The sequence below is a fragment of the Arachis duranensis genome, chromosome 6, assembly GCF_000817695.3.
Source record: "Arachis duranensis cultivar V14167 chromosome 6, aradu.V14167.gnm2.J7QH, whole genome shotgun sequence".
Classification (NCBI taxonomy): domain Eukaryota; kingdom Viridiplantae; phylum Streptophyta; class Magnoliopsida; order Fabales; family Fabaceae; genus Arachis; species Arachis duranensis.
Window position 1 is genome coordinate 4,971,021 of NC_029777.3, and position 16,325 is coordinate 4,987,345.

At 35.1% G+C, this 16,325-nt stretch overlaps 1 protein-coding gene across 1 annotated transcript in view; it reads left to right on the forward strand.

The window, feature by feature from the left end:
- LOC107492129 (zinc finger protein GAI-ASSOCIATED FACTOR 1) overlaps window positions 1-1,998 on the forward strand; it is a 3,401-nt gene extending 1,403 nt beyond the window's left edge. Inside the window, exons 2-3 of the mRNA XM_016113111.3 lie at window positions 141-537; window positions 955-1,998. Of these exons, the coding sequence (XP_015968597.1) occupies window positions 141-537; window positions 955-1,834 (1,277 nt within the window). The 3' untranslated portion in view covers window positions 1,835-1,998. The remainder of the gene's footprint in view (window positions 1-140; window positions 538-954) is intronic.
- The last annotated feature ends 14,327 nt before the right edge of the window (window positions 1,999-16,325 follow it).

Here is a 16,325-nt window from a genome sequence, read left to right on the forward strand (position 1 = left end):
AAATAATTTTATATATTTAATTAAATTATTATTTAATAATTCTTAACTATTAAATTTACTCTTAAATTAACTGTATCTGAATTTTTATGTATAAAGATTATCCAAAAGCAGGGTTAAGTAAGTGCATTGTTGACATGCAGATCCAAGTGCTGAAGTGATAGCTCTATCGCCAAACACGCTGGTGACAACAAACCGGTTCATATGTGAGATCTGCAACAAAGGATTCCAAAGGGATCAGAACCTTCAACTTCACCGGAGAGGCCATAACCTGCCATGGAAGCTGAAACAAAGAAGCAGCAACGAAGTGCGGAAAAGGGTGTACGTGTGTCCCGAAGTGTCGTGTGTCCACCACAATCCTGCTCGAGCACTGGGAGACCTCACCGGAATCAAGAAGCACTTCAGCAGAAAGCACGGCGACAAGAAGTGGAAATGTGAGAAATGCAACAAGAAATACGCCGTTCAATCTGACTGGAAAGCTCATTCCAAAATCTGTGGTACCAAAGAATACAAATGTGACTGCGGCACCGTCTTTTCCAGGTATTTTAATTAAATATCATCTTTTTTTACTTCATTTTTGGTTGTGTGATTTATTTTAAGAGGAATACTAGGAGCTATTAGTTTTGTTAAATTTTGGTCAGCATTTAACCATCGAAAAGAAATTGAACGATTCTATATTATTAGATGCAATCTCACACCATTAAAAGTATTATTAATAGCTAATTGATGGCTAAAAATTACAAAATCTACTGAACTTCTAGACTTTCTCTTATTTTAAAATAGCACTTTATATTATATTTTTATTGAATTATGGTCACATTTGAATTTATGGTAAAATATAAAAGTATTATTCCATTATACTAATCGTTCTAACCAATTTAATTATCATAATCAAATAACATCCCAACACTAGTCCATGATATGAAATTATTTAATTATTTTGATTTGTGTGTGCAGAAGAGATAGCTTCATAACCCACAGAGCTTTCTGTGACGCACTGGCTGATGAGAATAACAAAGTGAACAATGAAGGAGGAGTACTGGGACATTTTCCAAAGATAGGTTCCAACTTATTGCAACCATTAATCCCAAACCTAGTTGCATCATTACCAATTACTCGCAATAACACTAGTATTTCTACTTCCGAATTCAAGCAGCATCCATCATCATTCCCTCATGAACTCATGCCAATTTCAATGCCTGAACAAAAACCCTTCATCAACACCACCACCACCACCAACAACCACCTAATAAACCCTTCATCACTGCCCTCTCTTCAACTGAACTCACCACATTCTCCGCTAAACATGTTCGATGAGAGTGGTGGGGTCCATTTAGCTGCAGGGTTACCTCACATGTCCGCCACGGCATTGCTTCAAAAAGCTGCACAAATGGGTGCAACAAGCGTGAGCAATAATAACAATAACACTAGCATGGCACCCCCGTCATTTGCTTCTTCCAATAATGGGATCATCATGGAACACTTCATGCACAATGCTCATCCTCAACACGATAATATTTCACCGTCTCATCAGTTTAATAATAACAATAATTTCAACGGGAGCGTTGGAATGAACGGTGTGGAAATGTTTAATGCTATATTGGATCAAAGTAAGGCCTTAGCCAAGATCATTGATCAGAACAACAGAAGCAGTGGATTCAGTATCCCACCGGTGAGTGGTAGGAGTAGTAGCACCATTAATATTGGTGGAGCTAAGGGAAGTGACGATGTAATGACTCTGGACTTTCTGGGAATCGGAGCAGGAGGTGCTGGTGGTGGTGGCGGCGGCGGAGATGGTGGTGCCCATGGATACTTTGGTATTGGTCCCTTAGCGTAAGACGTTAGTGTTCATCAATAATGTGTATTATGTCTGCGCCATAATTAATTTCTTCTTAATTTTAGGAATAATTACTTGTCCACGGTTAATTAGTTCAATTGTGTACACTTCGATATTATTGTAACATTATTTTCAGTCCTTAATTCATTCCCTTTGTTGACATATATTATTATTGCCGCCTCATTAGATGATGATGGTACAGATTAAAATGCTCGCGTCTAATAAAGTTCTTATGTACTGATGAATATAATTGCAGAACTAATGGTATCACAATGCAACAAAACCTAAACACATACCGCATGTTAATAATTTAAATTTTTAAAAAATATCTCCGCCATAAAATAATATGAAAAATTCTAAATAGCCAAATTATCTTTAAATAATACTTTTTATTAAGTAAGAACTAAGAAGTATTGAACACATATATGCCTTGTTCCTAGGGTTTTTTGAGTGCTTTGCTAAAGTTTATGAAGAATTCTAATTGTGAAATTTTCATCACGTGTGATTAACTAAATGACAGCAATCGCTATTTTTAGGTTGGACACCAGCCATACACCAAAATCTAAGGAGGATCAGATAGTACAACTCATTAATAAAGACATAAAAAAAGTATCGAGATATGTTTAAGGAGCTTGGTTGGAAGACTTCTCACTAACAGAGGTTTCACTGCAGAGACTTTAAAAGTTGCCTTATTTATAATACGGAGGTAACTAGAGGGATTTAAGGTAGTTGACCACAGAAAAAATATTTTTCAATTTTTTATAGTAAAATTGATCTTTTAAGAATTGAAAAAGGTGTTCGTGACTGTTCAAGAACTACATTCTTAATTTAAAGAGGTGGAACGATGAAACTACAATTACAAAAAAAGAATTTATCTATATTTTCATATGGCTGCAACTATGAGGACTTTCTAAATACCATAAAACAAGCAATTTAGGAAGAAAAATAGGAGAATTATTGGAGGAAGTTCCAGATTTAGACCTGTTTACAATAAGAGGACAGGAGAAAAAGGTGCTGAAGATCCAAATTATGATGGACATTATTAAATCATTGCGTCAATTACTTATTAAAATTGCGAGCAACAATAAAAAAGTGATAGATCTCAAACTCAAATATAAGCACATTGGTAATTTTGTCATTATTGTGGTTATACAGGTCATGAAATCCGAGCTTGTAATTTACATTTGGAGGATTTGGCAGAAGACAATGTTAAGGAGGAACAATGAAAACCTTGGCTAAGGGTGAACAAATTGGCTAGATAATTGCAAACATGAAAGAGAATAAAAACCCTAAGAATAATGTTGAGAGGGAAGATAACAAGAGGCAACAACAGAAAAAGTCAATGCCAGTAAGCTTAATCAGAATTTTTCGCAAGTCTTTCAATCCAAGACAATAATTTTCAAACCAGGGGGCTAGCGTGAAGGGAAATAAGGAAAATCTAAGGTATGGAGGAGAGGGGCAGGCGAAAAAATGGTTGATAGTGGGGGACTGGGGGTAATATAGGAGAAGGAAGAAAAGACAACAGAGAAGATGTTAGACTTAATGTTGATAAGAACATGATCCTTTAATTTTTTATTGGGAGTTCAGTGGAGGTGATCAACAAAAAAGAAGGCAAAAGGCAAAGTTTGAAGCAGTTGGTGAGGAGTGGGTTTAAATTAAAATCGGTCTTAGGAGTGAAAAGAGTTTCGGAGGATTCAGAAAACTCAAGTAACAACAAAAATTTTTGCCAAGAAGATAACACATCAACTGTAATAAGAGAGAGTGCCACCCAAAAAGAGGCACCCAAGGAGATATGAAGATGTTGATGTAGAACTGTTGGGGTTCGAAAAAACCCCTGACAGTTCCCAACATCCAAGGGATTATTAAATCCTATTTCCTCAATGTAATGTTCCTTTGCAAAACCAAGAACAATGCCTCATTAGTAGAGGGTGTGATGAAGAAAGTTGGTTTTCAATTTTGAAAAATAGTGAATCCTAATGGCCTCTCGAGTGGACTTGTGGTGGCATAAAAAGCAGTGGTGAAAGTACAGATTTTACGTCAAGAGAGCTTCTTTATTCATTTTTTCTTACAAGAGTCAACAAGGTGGACAGCAATGAGAGACTATAGGGGTGTATTTGAGCACAAAAGAGCGAAGGAGGGAGGAACAATTTCGTCAGCTGCTGCAAGTTATGGAGAACAGTAGGGACAATATTGCAGTTTTTGGTGATTATAATGCCATACTAGCTAGCCATGAAAAGGAAGGAGGTATGCATAAATCGAATACATCTATGCAAGCATTCAATGACTTTATTAATGAGAGTAGACTATTGGATTTGAGTTATGATGGGGAGAAGTTTACTTGGTATAATAGGGAGTTTGGAGGTAACTTGATCAGAGAAAGACTTGACAGAGTACTGGTTTCTAAAGATTAGAGAGAAGAATTTTCCGATGCTTATGTCTCTTATTTGAATGGTATTGGGTCTGATCATAAGCCATTGCTCCTTAACACAGAGAGACTCGAAAGGAGAGCAAAGAGGATATTCTGGTTTTAGGAAAGGTGGTGCGAGAATTCTGAAGTGGTGAATTTAATAAAGAGCTGTTGAAAACATACAGTTGATGCAGACCAAACGTCGGTTAGAAATTTCTTAGAAAGAATTACATTGCAAGTATAGTCCCTAACCAACAATTGACCCTAATCAAAGTTTAAATAAAGATTGCCACAATAAAAAACAAAATAATTGGGAGTTTTAAGTCTTCCCTCAGATAGCAAATAAGCGCACACTTTTGGTTGTGAAATACAGGTTGTTTTCAAGCATAGAACAGAAATTAAAATAACTAAAGAATAATTGAACTAACAATGGATCAAAAGACAATTAATACAAATTAGAAGAAGACAATATCAAAACTAGTGAAAATGTGATTAATGCATAAAAGAGCCTTGACTTGGTAATGAAAATTAAGGAATCTTATCCTTGTCATAACCACAACTATGGCAATTACAATGAGTCAATCTCACTTCGTCAACCCTAACATCGAGGATAAGTCAAGTGAGCATAATTGGCTTTAATCCACAAATCCTAGCTAACTTACTAATTAACTTAGTAAAAAGCTAGCGTTAGTGGAAACAAGAGCAACTAACAACTCAAAATTACCACTAAATGTCGGACATTATGACTCTAGTATCCTAGGTACTCATTTTCCAAGCCAAAAGGTGAAAATCTACTCAAAATCTATAATTGGCATTTTCATAAACACTTGGTAGGCATAAAAGCAAAACATAGCAAAGTGCAAAGATAATAAAAACTATACCCAATCTATGCACAAAATCAACAATAGAAACTCAATCAAGATATATAAATCATAAAACATCAAAATCATCAGCAAAAGACTCAAGAATTCAAAATTGGATATATTAACAAAGTAACTTCAACTATAAGAAAATGTAGCACATGTAGTGTAATTAAAGAGAAGATTAACGATTACTTACAATGAGACAAACAAATATCCAAGATCAAAATTGTAAAATGGAAAATTCTACTATAAACCCTAATAAAATCTTAAGAGAGAATTTTCTAAAACTAACCTAAACCCACTCCTAATAATGTATGTAATGTGTGTAATGATCTCCCCTTGTTATGGAATGTTGCCCCTTTGATGTAGCTTCCATTTCAGCTTTAAGACTTCCAAAATTGGGCCAAGAGCCCCCCCAAAATCGCGAGCCACGTGGCTTTTTAATGAAGTCACGCGTTAAGACTTGTGCGTATGCACAAGGTTGTGTGCGTACGCACACTAGCCAAAATTCATCTTGTGCATACATACGCACAAGAAGGTGTGCATACGTACCCTGGAGTGTATGCTTCTCTTTTGTTTTCTTCATGAAATCTCCCATTTTGCATGCTTTCTTCAACTTCTACCTAACTATTCTTATCTATTAGACCTGAAATCACTTAACAAAACATATCACGGCATCTAATGTAATAAAAGTGGAATAAAATTGACTAATTTAAGAATAAAAAAATATGTTTTCACATTTAGACACAATTTAGAAAGAAATCACAAAAGTATGATATTTAAGTGAATATATGCGGGTTTATGTGATGAAATCTACTCAATTCAAGCCAAAATTTACTGTCAAATATGAATTCATCAACAATTACAGGATCTCCCATGTTTCGACTAGCTGGGAAACTCAAGTTATGCAAACACAAGTTGGTAGTATAGCAGCAACATTCTAATTCCAATTTTCAAAGCAGAATCTCTGAGTTAAAAAGATGACTAGAAAATGAGAAAGAAAACATTGATCAAGCCAATTTAGTGATAATCCAGTGTTTGGAGGTAGAAATAGAAGATGGATTAGAAATGGAAGAGAAGTACTGGAAGGAGAAATCAAGAGTTCAATGGCTAAACTGGGGGAACACAACACTAAATTCTTTCATTCTTAGTTCAAGACAAGGAATTAAAAGAATAAAATTAATATGTTAGAGGATGAAAAAGAGCATACAGTAACATATATAGAGGAAATAGCTTCTATTGCTCAGAATTGCTTCATAACACTATTCTCAACCAGTGACCCAAGAAATCCCACGGAAAAAATTTGTGATATTTCACCTAAGATCAATTCTACCACCAATCATATGTTAATAAGACCAATCACAGAACAAGAGGTTAAAGTTGCTATTCTTGCTATAAACCTATTCTCAGCCCCCTGGTGATGATGGTTTTACGGCCAAGTTTTTTCGGTTCTTCTGGAAAACAATTAAGATAGATGTGGTATAAGCGGTCAAGAGCTTCTTTGCTAGAGGTAAACTTTTAAAAGCTTTTAATCATACAAATATCTGTCTTATTCTAAAGATTGAAAATGCTATCTCTGTGACACATATTAGGCCCATAAGTCTTAGTAGTGTTTTCTACAAATCATTTCTAAAATTCTGGTGCACAGACTTTAGTTGGTCATTAACAAAGTTATTAATGATTCCCAAAGTGCTTTTATCAAGGTTCGTTTGATCAGTGATAACATTCTGATAGCACATGAATTTATGCACTTTCTAAAGAATAATAGATTTGGTTAGTATGATTTGGTTTTAAATTAAATATGAATAAAACGTATGACAGGGTTGAATGGTCTTTCCTCTGGGAGATAATGAGGAAACTTGGATTTTGCACAAATGGATTAACTTGATCAAGGAATGTGTGATGACGGTTTCTTACTCTGTTACTGTGGATGGACAACCTCATGGTTTCTTCAAACTATGTAGAGGATTGCGACAAGGTGACCCCCTCTCCCCATATCTATTCCTTTTTTGTGCTGAGGGACTATCCCATATGATCCAAAGAGGAAAAACAAGGCACGAATTTTCTGGATTGAGACTAAATCACAGCTGCCCAATACTCAGTCATCTATTTGTTGCAGATGATTCTATCATTTTCTGCCGAGCTTCTGAGAAAGATTGTCAAAGTCTTATCAGAATATTAAATACCTATGAGGAAGTGAGCGGCCAAGTGGTGAACTTGAATAAATCATCTGTGTTCTTTAGCAGGAATTTTCCGAAACCTACTCGAGATCACCAAGCTAATATTCTCCTAGTGCTTCATGTGGGGAATCAGAACAAATATCTGGGACTCCCAACATTTATTCAGAGGTAAAAAAGAGTTACTTTTAACTATATCAAAGACAATGTAAACCAGAAACTTCAACAATAGAAAAGGTCTCTCTTGTGTTCTTTTGACAGAGAAATCCTAATTAAAGGTGTCGCAACGACAATTTTGATTTATACCTTAAGCTGCTTGAAGTTACCAGACACTCTACTAGAAGAGATTCAAAGAGTTATTCGGTGGACTCAATTTTAAAGACATGAAAGCTTTTAACCTTGCAATGCTTGCAAAGCAAAGGGTGGAGGCTTTTAACAAGACCACATTCGTTAATCTACAAGGTCCTAAAAAGTAAATACTTTAGGTTTTCCACATTTTTGGGTGCTGAGATAGGAACTAACCCCTCTTGGGATTGGCGTAGCATCATAGAAAGCAGAAAGGTGTTAGAAAAATGTATCCTCTTAGAAGTTGGGAGTGGTAGATCAATCAAAATTAAGGAGGATTCTTGGGTCATGAACTTTGTGGCTATTACTCCTAATCCTACCCCAATCTTGGGTCATGTTTTGAAATGGATGTCTGAACTAATTCAATCAAATGGCCAGTGAAATCAACAAAAAATAACAGAGACATTTAGCCCAATAGTAGCAACAACTATCTTACAAAAAAATATCCAGAGAGGAGAATATAAGGTTACCTAGATGATGAATCGAATTGGTGCATACACGGTTGTGTCTGGGTACAGAGTTGCCTTCCAAATTAATCATCTGCCGCTTGAGTTTCTTCCGGAACAATGCCACTTGAAATCTCGTTGGTTTAGCATCTAGAAGTTGAAAATCCAACAAAAAATTAGAAGTTTTCTTTGAAAATTACTGCACAATGCCTTACCGGTGAAGCTCAAAATCAGCGCCATAATTGAAGTAGTGAATTTGTCCTGCCCCAGGTGTGGCTCGACGGAAAAGTCAGTCCACCATTGTCTGTGGTATTACACTGATTCGTTAGAAGATTGGCACTTAGTGGACTTCCCCATTCCAAACCCAGATGAACACCCTTGGCAATGTTGGAAAGAAATTACAGAGAAAATGGAACCTTTTAGTGATAAATCAGATCGGGTAGAGCTAACACAAACCTTCTATGGAAGCTTTGGAAGATCAGGAATAGCTTCATCTTCGACGGGTCCAGGAAGGCTCCATCCCTTTGTGTTGAAGAAGCTCGTGTTATGCTACAAGAACTGAAGGGCATGAGCTAACTTTACCAATTTTTCAGACTTCTTCAATGTAATAAGTCTTAATTAAATCGTGTTTAGTGGAACTTTTTCTTATATACCCCCTGGTGCATGTAAGTCCTTAGTGGACCTTTTTCTAGTAATGAAAGCACTACCTTAGATAAAAAAAAAAAGAACTAAGAAGTATTGCACTCTTGTAATTTAATGAAGTTTATTATTTTAGATTTTATATTTTATGTTAATGATTTAGATGTAGAATTTAAAATTTTTTTATTTTTTATCTTTAATAACAAACGAATTTTTAGAGAGCGATATATATTGAATAATCCATCTTTATAAGTCCAAGACAAAGTCTAAGAAACATAATCTTTGTCTTTTCTTCCAAATACATTTTTTTAAAAGATAGTAAGTCATCATGTAAATACAAATTCTGTTAGTCTGTTAGCATCTAGGAATCTCATACAGATTTTAAAAAATTTAATGAGCTGTAGAATTTGTTCTTGTGTATATATAGCATAGTCATCATTTTCTATTTTGGAATAAGAAATACAGACATACATTTTTGCTACTCTTTATCTTCTTGCCAAGCAGCTGTTATGGTATCAGAGCTCCTAGTAGCTCTGTTAATATCCATACATGGTTAAAATATCCAACCCAAATAGTTTGCCTTTCCTATTAATTTTTTTCGATGGATAACCCTCATCCACCATAGATGATATCAACCTTTTTCAAAACCCAGCTAACCCATTTTACATACACCCAAGTGAGAATCCTACCTGTGTCTCATTTCTCCCGTGCTCACTGGAAATAATTACCATTCTTAGAGCCGCTCGTTCTCCATGGTAGTTATTCCCAAGAACAAGTATGGATTCCTCACCGGCAGAATCTTTCTTCCCTCTTCTGATGACCATCTGTTTTCTATTTTGGAGAGATGTAATAATCTTGTTCTCTCTTAGCTTTTTCATTCTTTGTCATAATTCATAATCTAGACTATAATCTACCTTTCCACTGCCTCCTCTGTTTGGCAGGACCTTCAAGAGAGGTTTTCACAAACTGATCTTCTCTGCATTGCCAAACTCCAGGAGAAAATCTATGGGTTGAAGCAAGATTCCCTGTCTGTCACTAACTTCTGCACAACGCCCAAAACTTTATGGGAAGAGATGGAAAACTTCCGAACCATTCTTGTTTGCTCGTGTCCTGCCAAAACTCACCGTCTTTAGAATTTCATTATCCGATTTTTGAAAGGGTTCAATGAATGATTTGCAGTTGTTCGTTCCCATTTGTTGCTGCTTGATCCCCTTCCACCATCAATCAAGGTCTTCGCCATGGTTATTCAACACGAGCACCAATTGCTCGCTGCGTTTGGCGTTCTCGACAAGCAGAAGATTATGGCAACTGTCGTCGATAGTGAACCGGCCACTCCATTAACGTCTATTACACGAAGCACAATTATTCACGCTTTTCTGAGCCGACCGCGCCTCCCAGACTGCGCCAATGTCTCCACCAACAGTGCAACCATCGTTCCTTCCTATTCCTCTAGCACCCAAAATCAACGTGAGAGAGGTGGTAGGGGTAATCCACTAGAACCGATTCCTGGATTGACACTGGCCCAACATAGCACCCTTATAACTTTTCTGAAGAAAGTTAAGGCTCATACATCAGCTACCAAGGATGAGACAACTCTCCCTTTATCTCAAATTGGGCTTCTCCTAAGTCCAACTTTGGGTATTCGTTATTTATGTTCTTCTTCAACTTTTTCTATTCTAAATCATTCTTCTTCTCAATTAGTTTTTAATAATGTTTGGATAACTGATTTAGGTGCTATTGGTCATATTACTTCAAATTTGTTCAATTTTCTATCTTATTCTAAAATCAAACCCATCATTGTACATATGCCAAATGGATCCACCGTTGTGGCGTGGCTTCTTATGTTGGTGTAGTTGAATTTTCAGATTCTTTTTAATCCTCTCCAATGTTCTTTATCTTCCTGAATTTTATTTTAATTTAACCTCCATATCTAAAATTACCTCCATGTTTCCTTATCAACTTACTTTTTGACAATTTTCTTGTCTCTTTCAGGAATTGAATAGCTTGAGGATGATTGGTTTGAGTAGATTAAGAGAAGGATTATATGCTCTTACACATACATCACCTGTCAATAATTCGTCTCAACCACATTCCATTATTTTCAGCCATACCACTCATATCACACGCTCCAAATTATGACATTTTCATTTAGGACATATTTTTAGACAAAGACTTAATATTTTACATAGATATTTTTCTTTTATTCCATCATACCATGATAAAGCTTGTGATGTATGTCATTTTTATAAGCAAAGAAAACTTCCTTTTTCTATTAGTATAAATCAAGCAACAACTACTTTTAAATTCTTGTATTTAGATATTTGGGGCCATTTTATTAAAACTACATTAATAATCATAAATATCTTTTAACCATTATCGATGATTTTGACCGATTTACTTGGGTTATTTTAGTAAAATAAAAAAGTGAGGTGCCACAACACATTAAGAATTTTGTAGCTTTAGTAAAAATCCAATTTAGTTCAATGGTTAAAATTATTCATTTAGACAATGGGCTCGAATTTCTTTTGCATGTTTTTTATTCATCTCAAGGTATCATTCACCAATGAAAATTGTGTTGAAACTTCTCAACAAAATGGTAGGGTCAAACGTAAACATCAATGTATTTTGAATGTTGCACGTGCTCTTATATTTCAATTAAATTTACCTCTTACTTTTTGGTGTTTTGCCGTTCATCATACGGTGTATTTAATTAATAAAGTTCCATCCTCTATTCTCAAGTTTAAAACTCCTTTTGAAGTTTTATTTAATAAACAACCAAACTTTAATGATTTAAGAGTTTTTGGGTGTTTATGCTTTATTTTCACTAGCATCGATCAACGTTCTAAATTTGATCCTATAACATACAAGGCTATATTCATAGGTTTTCAATGTGGTTTTTTTTTTTTTTTGGTCAGATGGATTAGACAGCCCCTAATTCTAGGCATTACCCATGTATTACACACCCACACAACACACTCACACACTACATGAGTTCATTTAAGGGTTCATTTTTCCTCTCATAGGACTTGAACCCGGGTACAGCTACTTGCGAGGCAGCAGATCCTGCCACTAGCACCAAGCCTCGGCTGCAGGGTTACAATGTCTATATTTTGGATTATAAGAAAATTGTAGTGTCCATAAATATTGTCGTTCATGAGCATATTTTCCCTTTGTCCAAAAGTTCTTCCCAGCCCACTAATTCTCATCAAACCATTCATGCCACCCTTCCTTTCATTGATTTTTTACCAAGCCCAAGTCCAACACCCAAGAATAATGCTCATGGACCAAACTCTTCTTCACTTTCTACTGGGCCTAATACTATATCACATGATCCAACACATGTCCAACAACCTTCGCCAACCTTTTTCACTAATCCCTCTTCTTCTACGTCACCTAACTTAAATGATCCCCCTCCCTTACCTAACATGTCCTCACCTTTACCCTCTTCATTACCACACAACACCCCCTCTCTCCTCCCCCCCATCCACCTTGATGCCACCGCAACCTCTTTAATCACCACCCCCATCTCCTGTTCCTTCTTCTTCCTTATTTTTTGGCCAACCCACTTTTCCAGTTTCTCTTTCCCCTCCATCAACTTCGATCCCTTTCCTTTGAAGGATCCAACGCCAATCACGGCCACCTTCTTATCTCTCTGACTTCATTTGCAATTCTTCTCATACCTCTCGCTCCTCATGTTCTAAGTATCCCATTTCATCTATTTTTTCGTTTGCTTCACTTTCTTCTTTACATAGTATATATGTCTCATCTTTGCATTCTGAGTATGAGCCAAGGAATTTTCAAGAAGCCAATAAGTCTCCTTATTGACGAACTGTCATAAATGAAGAAATTATTGCCTTGGCATTGAACGGGACTTGAGAGCTGGTGGACTACCCTCCGAAAGTACGACCCATCGGCTGTAAATGGGTTTACAAGATTAAATGCAGCCAAATGGTTCTGTTGAGGGATACAAGGCTCGGCTCGTAGTGAAAGGTTTCACACAAACAGAGGGAGTTGATTTTCTAGAGACTTTATCACCGATGGTAAAACCTGCAACAATCAGAGTTGTTCTGACTTTAGCATCAATGAAGAGATGGCCCATTCAGCAGCTGGATGTCAATAATGCATTTTTACACTGTGATTTGACGAAAAACGTTTATATGGCTTTTTCTCCTGGCATTACTCCATCTCGTTCCAATTAATGTTGCAAGCTCCTTAAATCTCTTTATGGGTTGTAGTAGTCAAGCAGAATATGGTATGAGAAACTTTCTTCTCTTCTCCTTTCTTGTAGCTATCAGTAGATAACTTTTGATTATAGTTTATTTGTCAAAATTCTAGGTAATAAAATATGCATTTTGTTAGTTTATATCGATGACATCGTCGTTCCTAAAAATTTTGCTCCTGAAATTACTTCTATTAAAAAGATTCTAGATTGCAATTTTAGGATTAAGGATCTTGTTTCACTAAAGTATTTTCTAGGCATTGAAGTTGCTCACTCTTCAAAGGGTATTTATCTTTCTTAGCATAAAGTCTGCCTTGATTTATTGGATGATTTTGTACTACTTGGTACTAAATCTGCTACTATTCCTATGGATAGTACTGTTAAGCTTTTCCAAGATGATGGTCCTCTTCTTTCGGACCCCTCTATTTATCGCCGTCTTGTTGGCCTGTTAATTTACTTAACCACTACTAGGCCGGATATTATGTATGTCACCCAGCAGCTTAGCCAGTTCATGGCCTCTCCTTCTCAAGTTCACTACAAAACTGCAATGCGGGTTGTTCAATATCTCAAAGGTAGTCCAGGTAGAGAGTTGTCTTTTCCTAGAGACTCTGCTCTTCAAATATGTAGATTCAGTGATTCTGTTGGGCCGGATGTCCCAATACTCGTCATTCTTTATCTGGATATTGCTTTGGGGGGGGGATTACTTAGTATCTTGGAAGATTAAGAAGCAGACCACAATTGCTCATTCCTCAACGGAAGCTGAGTATCATGCTTTGTCTAATACAACTTGTGAGCTTTTATGGATATTAAACCTGCTGCATTTCCTTCACATTTATTGTGAACGACTTCCGATTCTATTTTGTGATAACCAGTGCATTGCATATCACTGCCAATCTGGTATTCCATGAGAGGACCAAACATCTGAAAATTGATTGTCACTTTATTCGATAAAAAGCTCAAGTCGGGATCATGAAATTGCTTCCTGTTCTTTCCTCACGGCAATTGGCAAACATTTTAACCAAACCTCTACCAACCCAATCATTTCATGCTAATCTTTTCAAGCTGAAGATTCTCGATATTTACCATCTTCCAACTTGCGAAGACATATTGAATAATCAATCTTCACAGACCTAAGACAAAGCCCAAAAAACATAATCTTTGTCTTATCTTCCAAATACATTCTTCCAGAAGATAATAAGTTATCATGTAAATACAAATTCTGTTAGTCTGTTAGCATCTAAAAATCTCATACAGATTTTAAAAGATTTGATGAACTGTAGAATTTGCTCTTGTATTGCAGTATAGTCATCTTTTTCTATTTTGAAATAAGAAATATAGATATACGTTTTTACTACTCTTTGTCTTCTTGCCCAAGCATTTGTTAACATACTTTTCACTTTATCCGAGAGCATTATTAGCATTCGCCATAAGTTTTCTTTATTTTTGGTTTACATTTAAATTAACAGTAATCAATTCTCCTTTCTTTTACCCTAAAAATGTTAGTCCTAGTCTTTTTATTTTTATTTTCAACCTACTTAAAGTTATATTACTATCTAATTTGGCCAATTTTATGGTATCTTTTATTTGGTATTTATTTTTTGTCTAATTTATTTTTTTAATAAATTTTAAACATTTAAAATTTATTAATATTTATATTTTAAATTAAATATTAAATTTCTTTTAGAAATTAAAGAGAGACTAAGATTACATATTATGTTTGGTAATTAGAGGCTAAAACTAAAATTTCAGTTTCTGGGACACAATTTCAGTTCCTTCAATATCTCTAGAAAGTGAAAACACAATAACTGAAATTTCTAATAATAGATACTGAAATTTTAATAATATTTCTTTTTAAAAATATTTTTATTTTATTTTCAAATTTTAATATATTCGTTAGTGTCATATTTATCTTAAAATAAATATGATATTGAAACATAACTTAGTCCTATACTAAACACAATATAGAGATTTAATTTAGTCTCTATCTCTCAATCTCTGTCTTCCAATTATTGTCTCTCTATTTCAATTTCTCTTCCGAACATAGCCTTAAGTACCCTAAAAATTATCATGTAACTTACCTAAAAGTGAGAAATATAGAAGAAAAAATGTTAAAAGCAGTCATTTCTCGAAACAAAATAAGCCATGCACGGTATATAAGGTATTCAATAAATTCAAACCAATCTAAATGAAATCATGCATTCAATTCAATTCAAACCGAAAATTAATTAAAACCGCATTAATTTAGATTTAATTGGATTCTACTTTTGGTAAATCGTATAGATTGGATGGGGATCGGATTTCTTATTTATTTCTCAAAATCGATTCAATCCAATTTAAATCGCACAATGTATTATAATATTATTATTATATTTAAAATTTTATTTATAATATATTTAATTGATTATAAATTTTTATGTTATTCGTTATTATTATTTTTAAGATACTACTAAAATTTATTATGATATTATTAATTATTTAAAATTTAATGTTATAAATTTATTATGTATATTATTTATTTTTTAATTTATAAAATTGTAAATCCAATCTAATTTAAACATCTCGAAATTAGATTAGATTTTCTAAAAAAAATCCAATCCAAAAACACATCACAAATAAAATTAATATTCAAATCAAATGAATATTTAACTTAAATTCAATACAAACGACATTTGAAACAGCCAAACACTGACGGTGCATATATTAGCAACAATAAGAAATCCAGCTTCTCCACTTTTTGGTCGTGAGCTTCTCTATGTTTTTTTTTTTGTCATGATTGTTTTTGCATCTTGAGTTTTTGACACCTTGGGCTAGCCCATGATCCCTTCCCTCCCCCTAACACCCAACCCACCCAGACCCACAATCCGTTTTCCTATTCTATGTTCCTAACAGAGATGTAACTAACTCAATCTATGCCCTTGGCTGTCGAAGATACATTCCCTCCAATGCGGCAAAGCAAATAGGTGGAAACTCAAGTGCAGCCGACTTCACCTGAAGTTGATAGTTGAGAGCCATTAAATGAAAAATGAGTAAAATTAGTCAAATTATCTAACAGTTGTCAGTTATCTGCATCTGAGTTTTCACCAAGCAAATATCGTTGTCTTCGGCCTGCCCGCATTGTGGAATTGTGGGAAAATAAAGGCGAGAGAGAGATTACAATTTACAAATGTGGGCTTGAGCTTCCCGGCCCAAATCGAAACCTACTATATTGAGAGAAGCCAATGAGGCTTTTTTTTCTGCCCAAAAGTTACAGCGGAAGCCTTTCTTAGTTTTTGGAAGCTGTAAATCCAACAGGCAACAGTTTACAGAGAAAAAGAGAGGTCGGGGCAGTGTGTAAATTTCAAAACAATAGGGGCGATAATGCTAATACAGTGGATCTGCGACGAAGTGAAGAGCAG